The sequence below is a fragment of the Merops nubicus genome, unplaced genomic scaffold (genome assembly GCF_000691845.1).
Source record: "Merops nubicus isolate BGI_N331 unplaced genomic scaffold, ASM69184v1 scaffold44331, whole genome shotgun sequence".
NCBI lineage: Eukaryota > Metazoa > Chordata > Aves > Coraciiformes > Meropidae > Merops > Merops nubicus.
Window position 1 is genome coordinate 10836 of NW_008587083.1, and position 11696 is coordinate 22531.

The 11696-nt window shown below is 38.2% G+C and overlaps 1 protein-coding gene across 1 annotated transcript; it reads right to left on the reverse strand.

The window, feature by feature from the left end:
• Positions 1 to 237: 237 nt before the first annotated feature.
• EAF1 (ELL associated factor 1) lies at positions 238 to 11029 on the reverse strand. Its single transcript, XM_008948804.1, has 5 exons — positions 10941 to 11029; positions 10134 to 10270; positions 9201 to 9346; positions 5478 to 5744; positions 238 to 1077 (listed from the first exon to the last, which is right to left on the reverse strand). The coding sequence occupies exons 1-5, from the start codon at positions 11007 to 11009 to the stop codon at positions 1031 to 1033; spliced, it is 666 nt and encodes a 221-aa protein (XP_008947052.1). The 5' UTR covers positions 11010 to 11029; the 3' UTR covers positions 238 to 1030.
• Positions 11030 to 11696: the final 667 nt, after the last annotated feature.

Consider the following 11696-nt stretch of genomic DNA (forward strand, 5'->3'; position numbering starts at 1 on the left):
ATAATAAACATTTATCAGTACACTAGCTCCATCATAAAACTTTTGGCAAGCTCTTATTAGGGCTTGTCTCAACATAAGCAAAGGCAACAAACACTTCAGTCTTGCAGACAGGGTGAGGAGTCTGTATTAGCTACCATTTCACTGCTCTGTTTCTTCACATGACCCTTTCACTAGCATGACTACTATAGGCAGAAAGTGCAATTCTTAACCAGTGAAAACAGAATCAGACACATGAAAATTATAAATATTGCTTTATTAAATTACTTTTATACTCCTACAAAGAAATTTTCTGATTTCCATTACAGAATTAAATGAAGGAAATTCACTGCTGTCTCTGCAGTTATCTAAATTTAGATACAAAAAAGTTGTAAAAAGACCAGCCTATTCAAGTTACATAAAAAAGGCAGAGAATAGACAAGTTCCCTTAGGAATCTTGAGGCTCAGAAATATAAAGTCCTATAATACAATGAAATTAAGAATTCAGCAATGTGTTGAACAATTGTAAACTGGAACTGCACTAGTGGACCACATTATTCAGCAGTTTCCTTGAAGGTATGAACTGTGAACTGAACAAAAAGTGTAGCTGACGCAGCAGACCTCATTTAGTTGTTCTCCCTTTCACTCCCTCCAAGTTGAAGTTGTGAGATCAGCATTCAGCATTTAAATGCTAGGAAGGAAACTTGCCTCCATAAATATCAGAAATTTCTCCATTCCATAACTATTTATATAAAGTAACTAGCTGTTACAAATCACTTTCAAGTAAAACAGGTGGCTGAGGCAAAAATAATCAAAATCACATCATACAATTTTACTGTAAATACAGTAATTTGAAAGATAAACAAATAACCATAGCACTGACAGGATATCAATGCTGCTGCATCATAGATGTGGTGGGTCAGTAGAAAATTAGGATGTCTATTATCAAAATTGAGGACATTCATTCCAGTCTCTGGTAATCTAATCTTAGTGCAAAACAGACGCTAAGCCATATTTAGCAAAAAAGGTGATACACTTAAGGCCAAAAATTTGTTCAGTCATCACTATCACTTCCAGATTCACTCAGCTGCAAGTCATTTCCTAGAAGAAAGAGAGTCACCACATTAGTCATTTTCAGTGAAGTTCTTGTCTTCTTTCAAGACATTCCCCTTCCCAATTACAGGCTTACAAAAACTAATACCAGACAGGTCAGGGGAGTTGGACTCGATGATCTTCAGAGGTGCCTTCTAACCATAACTATTCTATGAGAAGAGAAGAAATAGATGTAGAGCCAAACTTCCCAGTGACAGAACCTTTGAGAGATCCCTTTTCTACTTTTTTTAAAACCTTGGCAAAGAAGTCTCTGGCTTATTAGCCACAAGTGCATTTATATAATATCACCAGATCATAAAAGGCAACACACCTAGCTATCTTTCCACCCACATTTTCATGCTTCATAATCAGGAAAACTGCTGGTGAATGCAGTTCTGTGAAAAACAAGTTGCTGTTTTTTTTTTTTTTGAAACCCATCTGAATGCTACTCAGCCGTGCTTGAAAACAGTGGTGTCTCAATCAGGAAGAGCAGCTCTTTGATGTACCATTTAAAGATGTATCAGTGACCTACTATTTCAAACAGGTTTTGGAACAAGTGAACAAACAAAACATCAAAAGAAATTTTACACAGCACTTTAATTTGGTGGCTATATATATTTCAAAATGGGGAAGTAAGAAGAAAGACTACGTTGTGCTTGCAATTGACATCCATAAGCTTTAGGAGGGAACCTTTCCAGGCTGAGGGACAACTAACAAAAAATACAGCAGCATGCTATACAGAATCTACACCGTATCTAGCAACTTCCCACACATTCTTAAGAATTTGTCCCAACTAGTATGCTTTTGTTCACACCTCCCTTGCCAAACAGCCATTACAAAAAAACCAAAAAAAAACAAAAAAAAAGAATGCATCTCAGGATGTGCAGAAATGGCCTAAAAAGCAAAGAAAACTCACTGAAACTGAGTAAGTACACTATTTTTACATGCCCCTTCCTCAGCTGCAGCACCCTTCCCATATCATTTTTGCAGATGGGTAAAATAGTAACCTGGGGGGGATAAACCCAACAAGATCCTCAGAGTGGATCTTTTGTCATCAGGCATATAATTTCTGCCAGAACACTGAAGTCTTTAACATGGCTGTATTTAGCTTTCCTTTGTTTTGTACTATGTCATCACTAAAGCTTACAAAGTGGCACAGGGTTCTCTGCGACAAAACAAAACGCACTTTATCTAAGACAAAAATAGTGAAGATGGCCATTTCCAGCAATCTTTAAGGTACTGCCCTAGAGAGTTTTTTCCAATCCTGGAACAACATTTACAGCCATATTATTTTAATATCAATTTTAAAAAGCAATTCTGAGAGAACAAAAATCAAGTAATTTGTCAGTAATTATCCGGGACAATATATTATCGTAAGAAATAATATTTCAAGGCAGAGAATGGTAACAGTAAACTGACCTCATGCATTTATTACTCAAAGTAAAACTGACACTGAATTCTTAGAAATTCCAGCCATGTTGTGTCCTACCTACTTTGGGAGAAGACTGGGAGTACAAAGAAGATAATCTTCCAAATAGGAATTCTGCAGCCTTCAAAAGCTGTTTCAACATAGTTAATAGAAATTACACAAACCCTGTAACACCAGCCAAAAATACCAGTGCTTGTGAAAACCAGCAGATGGGAAAAGTCAGAACTCCAAGTTCCTGCGTCCATAATAACACATTAGAATTTACTTCAGGGAAAACCTTCTGTCCCATTCTTATAACCTTACCTCCAAAAGACACCTTCAGAGAGGCAGCAAAATAACAGTCTAGAGCTGGCAGTTTTCAGATGGGTTTGGTGTAAGAATGGAAAACTCATTTAACTAGGACTCTGAAGAAACATCTAGGTTCTATGGCACATGTGAGGCAGCAATAAAGTGGGGAAAACTGTTGAATTCTGTTTTCACGGTGCCAACTGCTTATTAGAAATACTAACTGGGGAAATAGATTGCACTGCAAATGACCATGTTTCCTTAACTTTTAGATCAGTGACTGTAATACTGATCAGTGGAATTCTTGCAAGTTAAAGGGCACAGGGAAACTCAGTGAATGGTATTTTGTAGATCTTAGTGGTCGCCTGACATCAAATTTATACAAGAGAAAATTGTATTTTCACCAGGTCCCAGAACAGCCAACTTATGATGTTTTTCCTTTGTAAATTACTTTAAACAAGGATTATGTTAAATAAACAAGAAGTAGACATAAGCAACATATGATCAAATATTTATGAAGAACAGACTCACTACTGCCACCATTTACAAACTTTATTATAAGGCAAGTTGTGAGCCTATATAATCAGCTTCTGATGGCAGAGGGGGAAGCAGCAGTATTTTGGGGGTAAGGGGCAGTCTTGAGCCCTAGATTCCTGAAGAGGTAGGTTACACACATCTGACAGCAGTATTTGGTTACCATGCCCTAGACACCGCCTCCTGTGTTTTCCAAGTTCCACAGAACCTCAGCTGTATGATTTCTGCGTGCAAGATGAAACTCTGCTGCCTAACCCTTCCCCCAGCCTTCTGCCTGTGCACAGCAAGCCAAAGGAAAACGTCGCTAATTACCCAGCGTAGCCCTGACTCTACAGAGGTGCACAAAACTAGTCATGCACATAAGCAACCAAACCTCAAAACGGGACTAGACAAGCAAACAGCTTGTGATGACATTTGTTGATTCAATATTTTATTTTTGTAAAACATTATTTGAGATGGAAGAAATTACTGTAGAGACCCCAAATGAGAACTCTTGCTGTTCAACCTACAAGCATACATTATCCATTTAGTTTCTCCAGGTTTCCCTCTTCTGCCAAACTCCCTCAGCAAGGGAGCTAGAGAAGCTGGCTTTCTCCTTGAAAATAACTGTTCTGATCTTTGTCTCATTGAAGTGTATTCTATGTGTTCACCATACTGGAAGTTGGGGACAGAATCATTTTAAGCAGTAAATAGATCTATAACCATAACAGAAATAAATGAGATTAAGCTAAAGATCTAGGCAAGCTCCAACAGTCAAGCCCAAGCCTTGATCCTACAAGGCAGAGGTTCTACCTGTCAGCGTGGTTCTCAGGCACCATGAAGCCACCGACTTTCCCTATAATATTTTTGATGTTATGTTTTAACCAGCATTTTCTCACTATGACTGTTGGAACTGGTGGACTTGGCCACCTGTACATGTAAGCATATTTCTTAGTGGAAGCTTTACCAGCTGGGATTCTGTCACTGTGGATAGACATTAATCTCTTTTTCATAACAGTTTTATTTAAAACATGAAGAACGGGAAATCCCATTTGTGAATAAGGGTTGAAATAAGTGGCACACTCTAAAGTTATGCAAATTAGAAACATGAAGACATTGTTCTCTACAGTGACAGTAAAATGAAAGCAGCATTTAGTCCTTTGCACATGAAGTCACAGGACTTTTCAGTCTTATTTTATCTGTTAACGCAGTACATAAATAACCAGCACAAATATTTAATTAAGTATTTAAATACTAGCTACAAAAACCCCAAACCTGTTCATGTCACCCATTAAGTACTGAAATAAAAGCAGATCTACCAGAGTCTAAAATTTCAGTATAACAAGTTTACATATAAATGAAAAACCTTAAAGGTCTTAGGCTGCAAACTGTGGTTGATGGGAAACTCTTCAAGCTGTGAGCCTGCAGCTAAGCACCTAATTAAAAATGTAATCGTTTTCCAAGAGTCACCATAGATGAATACTCACTTCTAGGTCTAAATACTCCTGCTATTTAGGTGGGAAACTTAAGATTCTCTACCTAGTGGAATTTTTCTTCTGTACAAACTCTCCATTTTTTAATACACTGAACATCCAGTTCCAGGCTCCACAGCAACTACTTCTGGGGGAACATCACAGCTACTCTTCAAATGATATTTTTAATTGCCTGAATGAGTGGAATAAGGTAGTATCACCTGAAAGCAAATTGCCTCCTTCCTTATGTGCAAAGGATAGTTTTGCCATGTTGTCCAGTGGAACAGTGCCATGAATAATAGTAACTGATGTAGCTAAGAATACACTATTTCTTCTGTAATTCAGAGTATTGTGAGTGTGTATCTTTCCCATAGCACTACCCAAGAAATTATATGTTTTGAGAGTGCCCTGTTAGTTCAAGTACTTTCAATACAAAATTACTGTTCTCCAGACCAAATGCATATAACTGGGAGGAAGCCAGAAGAACTTAGGAAATATTTTCAACTGCATCAGTTTTAATTTAATATCTCTGGGGACGAAGAACCTTCTAGACTAGCATCTAATTCAGAGCACTGCTGAACAATCAAACCCTAGCATCACTTCCCACAGTTTTAATTATAACAAAGACATACTTAAAAACAATATGGTTTCCTTTCAGAATCTTGATGTCTGGAATTGTGCACTAAGAAAAGAACAGCCTTTGTACTTACGTAGTGTATTCATCATATGACCACTGCTCTCTTGGGATCTGTTATGACTGGCATCTTTGTCAGGGACAGCCTGCTGTGGTATAGCAGACACAGTAGGCTGTGGCTGCAAATAGGACACTGACATAGGAAGAGAGGGCTTCATTTCCTCATCTTCAGAATCACTAGAACTATTTTCACTACTTGATGAAGAGGACGAAGAACTTTTAGAGTCAGATGAACTGTCAGAGCTACTCAGCTGGTCCATGGTACTGGCTTCTGCCTTTAGCTCTGCAAACAATAGGATTTGTTTCTCAGTTAATGTTCATCATAATTGAAATATAAGGAGAGAAAAATAAAAAAGAACAACAGAAATGCACTATAACAACTAAAAAACCAAATCAAAACCACCAAAACTCTAGAGAAAAGGGCACAAGCAAGCATCCAGCCTGTCATGTGGTTTTCTTCTCTTGTAGCTTGGGCACTTCCTCCCCTTTAAGCCAAGCATTAGAACAAGGGTGACTGTGAATGCAAATGCTAGCCCTACATTCCACAGGGTACTGTGTCCCACATAACCTTCAATTTCTGCAATTAGCAAGTCTTCTGTATTTTCCTTAGCACCCCCAAAAACTGTAGTTACAATCACACCGATAAGGTTGTTGTAAGATACCTGCTGCTGCACGTAAAATGCCTCCCAGCAGGTTCAACGTTACAATCGATACACTTGCTTTGACTATGTGACTTCATTTTTGCTCAAAACCAAGTTAGGCTTGAAGACTATCCAAAGGAATCATCCACAGTTCGCTATTAGGAAGACTTCACCAAATTCTTGTTCTCTTCAGAGATTTGAGGAAGCGGGGGGAGGAAACCAGAACAACATGACATAGACAAGAAATACTGGAAATTAACAGATCAAACTGACTCAACCAACTTGCACTCTTGATGAAATAACCCACCTGACTACAGTAATACACAGGAGGAGAGTATGACTGGATAGATCATGCTGCACAGTATGCATTTTTGACATGTGCTAAAATCCAGCACAGAGGATGTTGGGCAGAAAGGGTACACACAGTAATTGTGCAGAATGGGGGTGCTGCTAAGCAAGAAGTCTGAAGCAGATCAGGGTGGACAGAGATTTTATACATCAGCTTGAGGAGCTACCCAGAGTGCAGAAGTTCATTGTTAGAGAATATTTTAACTATCTGGGCATTTGTTAAGAAGGTCTTACAAACACTTGGAATACTTCAGGAACAGCTTTGATATAGCAGACATAAAAAGCAAATAGGAGAGTGGCTCATCTCACTTCAAATTTACCCAATACAGAAGAACAGGTTGAAGATGAAAGTCACCATAGTGCAAGACAGCTCAGAGCTTAATCAAGAGAAAAAGGGAGAACAAAAGAAAAAGTGTTAACACAAGCTTCCATGAACCATTCCAATTCTGAGTTATCAAAGGCCACACTAAAGGAAGGCTACTTACGCTAGTCAGCCTTATCAAAGACCAGTCTAAAGGAAAATGGTGTTCAGGAAAAATGGCACCCACAGTAACGCTACTGTGGCTGCAAGTACAAACTAGCCCAAAGCCAAGGAAGAACAGAAAGTACAATAAAATACCAGCTGACACAAACATAAGGAAAGAGAAGGGGAAAATGAAAAAAAGGAAGCATCCTTCTGTTACTAAGGACATGTAGAAGAGAACAACGCAAGAACAGAAAAGAGGACAGAAAAGCTAAGGCAAAAATTAGGATGCAGCTAGCAGAGCAATCAAGAAGTCATTTCAAAATGAAATCTAGGCAGAAAGGCCAAAGAAAGTGGTGTATCAAGCCTGGAGCTGTAAGCTAACTGAAACATACCACTCAAGTCCTATGCATTTAATTCCACTTCCTGCTCTCACTAATGTCTAGTAAGAGAAGAAAAAAAGTGAACAGCTAACAGTTAATACCAAAAACTGAGGCATAAGATCTCTGCCTTGAATGTTGATGTAATTTAACTTAACACAACTTAAGTATTTTCAAACAGTGAAGGTAGAACTGTACCTATACCAAAGGACAAAGGTAGAGTGATTTTTCCCCCACCCAAGAATACAAAGTTAGTAACAAGTTCAAGGTAGAGTACTTAAGCAGGAATAGTCAGTTACACAACTATGGGATGAAGGATGATTAAGTCCTTCAACACTTCTGAAGAGTCTGCGAGTTACAGTGGATCTATTGCACTGTGCTGCTGCAGAAGTGACAGGTGTTACACTGCGATGTGATATTATTTCTCTTTGTGTATAAAGATGAACAGTGCTTGTAAAACAGTTTCCTTGCTCAGCTCAGAACTGCTAAAACCTTGGCTGGAACAGTAAAAGTGTTTAGGCACTATACTTCAGGAAGTTTTGGACTCGCTGTAATATAGTTAAAGGAAAGTGACAGTGAACCCGAGATCTAGAAAACAACTTCTAAGGAAAAACAGAACGAGTTGGCATCATTTTTCAGAAAGGATGGGAAAGATGTAGCAGCTTCTGAGTACAGGAGGGACTGTTCAAAGGCAGCAGAGTCATCTGGTCTATACTTGCATGGCAAGTATGAAGGTAGTAATGGGCTTACTGTCAGATTATTTATTAGAAGCAACCTGAACAGTAAGGAGAGCAAAGCCCTGGGATGGTTTGCCAGAGAGAACATAGGATTTGTCACTGGAAGGCTTTAAGAACAGATTAAAAAAAAATAAAAGAAATCTGAAAGGTCCCTACCACTCCTATTTGTCAATCATTCAGCATTCTGTAGTAGTCCTGAAAATTGGACTGACACTACACAAGAGTTTGATACAGGCTGGCAGCCACTTTGGCAACTTGCAACATTTGACAACCCCACTTCCTGCAAAACAAGAGACAGCGTAATTTTATTCCATGTACCCAAGTACTCCTTCCTCTTTGCAACCTTATGTAGTGCAGTACTGTTCTGTGGTATAGATTTCTGGTTAAAGTTTGAGACAAAAATGGAAAAAAAAAAACCCCAACCTTCATAATGACACATCTTAAAAAAAAAAAAAAAAAAATCTGTTTAAAGGAATTCAGAACATCTTGGGAGGCAAACGTCAGTTCCAGTCAGTGAAACTGCCACCTGTCAGCACTTCTGTAGCAAGTAATTACCACCTGCCATCTTCCTCATCCTCTAAAAGGAAATAAGGCCTCCTATTAAGTGAAATGTGAGTGTCGCAGCAAAGCAGAGTCTCTCAAGAATACAGTACCTAACCCTGTTCAAGGGTTAATTTATGCAGGGGTTTTAGCTGTCTTTCATCTTTCCTCATCTTTCACAAGGTCTTATCCAGAAGTTTAAGATGTATTTTGAGTTGTAAAGCACTGTAACTTATTCATTTGCCAACCACAGAGAAAGAATAAGGAGCAAACTCAAAATGGCAGTGACTCGGCTGATTCCAGTGCCACAACACAACCAGCTATGTACTTGATTAAAGTAGCAGTGGAAGACAGAATCCGGGCAAGAGAGCAGTGGGACCGTTGGCATTAAGCCTAATGGTTCATCTGATCTTTTACTTTCACAGGTTTCAAATACTGCTTTGTTACCACTTAAGCCAGAGCGGTCATTTCCACGTCAAGGTAAAGTGCTCACCTAATCAGCTCCTAGGGTAAATTTCAAATGAAAAAAAAACAAACCCAAAACACAGCCCCACAAAAAACCTTGGCTTTTAAAAACAAATTGCTAGTTAGGAGCAAAGTTTCTGAAACTTATGTGCCAGTGGAGATTACCTCGTTCAATATCATCCATAGGAGAAGATGGAAACATCTTTTCTTTTGGTGGAGAGTTTTTAACATTGTTGGGAACCTTGGTTGCATTTCGCATTTGCTGCTGCTGCTGCTCTATGCGAGACTGGACTTTACTGCTTCCTTCAGCTCTGCAGGCAAAACCAAGAGATTTCTGATTACTAGAAGACAAGAGGCAAGGAGAAAGGCGAGAAGAAAACAGGGGATATAGTACCTTAAGTTATGCAATTATTTGTCATGCCTTTCTGAATAGCATCATTAGATTTCTAGGTACATTATTATACTGGCATATAATTATATATTTATAAGTTAAAGTTGGTGGGGTTTTTTTGGGTTTTTTTTTGTTTGTTTTTTTTTTTTTTAAATACAGTATTCATAACTTGTTAAACTTTTGTCAGTTGATTTTAGACCTGACTAGCCAGAATCACTTAATAATTCTGCTGGAAATTACTTATATGGACTCAGCAGCAGAAAAAATATTCAAAAACTTGTTATGAGAAAAACTAGCCATTAATATTGAAAGACATTACAGAATTTCTCTTTATTTTATTTACTCATTTAGAAGTCAGAAGACAGTAGGTAAACCACTTTCCTGACTTTTTTTTCCCCCCTCCAAACTCATTAGAAAATAGTTGCTATCTTATTCAACAATGTGACAGTTCATAGTTAAAAAAACTACAACTAAACCGAACAAAAAATTCAAATTCTCATTCCTTCTGCCAATAAAGGCTGGAAAGCTGTGAAGTCAGCGTGCTGAGGCAGCAGGCTTTTTGCTCTATTGAACAAGGCCAGGTATTTTCTAAAAACTATGTCTTGCTAAAAATAGTCATGGGTAGTTATGTATTTCAGCTTAGACTCATTAACAAACTGATTTTCACAATGAATAAAGCACATTTGTTTCTCCTGTAAATCACCCACCTGGTTTTTTTCACAGTGATGTTGCTACTAAGTTTCTCTAGGCGACATTCTCCAGTGTCATGGTTGATAATTAAGATACATTCTTTTAGGTAAGGCTTCTTTGAGCCCTTGAACACAGTCACTGGTGGAGTTGAGCCCTAGTAAATCAGAAGTCCGTTAAGTATTACTCCTGTAGTTTTGTGGGTTATTTTTAACCTTAGAAACAGCAGTCCATCACAGAGATGACTAGTTCACTACAAGTGACCATCTCTAGCCTTTAAAAACTTTATCGGTTAATTCAAATCAGATTCCCAGTAGCCATGACCAAAAGCAGCTGGTGTTTGACTGGAACAGGATTTCACCCAGCTTAGCTTAGTTTGGAACCGATTAAATGCTTATTTCCCAATGAGGGGCATGCTTCCCACAGGACTCCTTTTACCAAAAGGGTTTCAGCTACCCTGTCAGCAGAGCAGTGAAGCACAGCAGGTAGTAAATTTTCCCTTTCCAGTCTTTCCTGCTTTAGAGCTGCACTAGAGCAATAAATACCAAGGGGAAACTTGCACTGCCAACATCCACATGAAGCTTTTCTGTGTACGCAACACTTCTGGGTCATCCTGCAGCATATTTCCAGTGTGGTGAATGCACTTAAAGTTACAGTGCAGCTGTTTAACCTTTAGGTGTTTTGTAATTTTACATTCTTAGAGCAACTGTTTTTCTACTTTAAAAATCACACGAGCAGCTCTGAAACAGCACTGAAACCTCATACCCTTCTATATTCAGTATACACTTATGACCACAAAATTCCCTTCCCTTGGGCACCCCACTCACCTCAATATTTGGCAGTGTTATTGTCACCTGTTCACCTTTGCCAACTTCAAGGTCTCCTTCACAGGACATATCAATAGACGCAGGCTTAAAGTCATCTAAATATAAAAATAATCTACATTATTTACAGGCTTTTCAGGAATGTTATAAATGTAGACAGCTTTTAGCTGCCGTCACAGGCTATTACATTAAAGTTTTTTTTTTTTTTGCAAGTGTATTCTCTACTGCTCCCCTGAGTGGATCATTCCATAAGCCAGAAGAATTCAAAGCCACGATGGTTTTCTCAAGATTTGGTATAAGTGTTACAACCTGTCAGTTAAAATTAGAAAAATGCTTTGAGGTTTTAATGCACAAAGAGGCTGAACGAGCTGTGTTATATTTCAAAAGATAAATCCTCAAATAATTACTTTCAGAAAAGCCAATAAATAATTCTTGAAAATGTTGATCCTGAACATGGGAGATGTAGATAAGTGACTGAAGAAGCAAAGAAAATCAATCCTCAATATCCATTTCTGATGCTTCTATAACACACATCAGAAACCAACCATAGCTTGAGTTTCAATGTATTTATTTTTGTCAAAAGTGGATTTACTTCCCCATTACCTATTAATTCCTTTTTCTCTTTTTCAACACCTAAAGCATTGATAAAAATAAGTTTTCAACAACAGAAAATATCAATTTCTGGTCCTTTTCAAAAATCACTGAGGCACTGAAAACGAGCGTGCGTCCAGGCATCAGCACTGCAGCTATGTAACATGC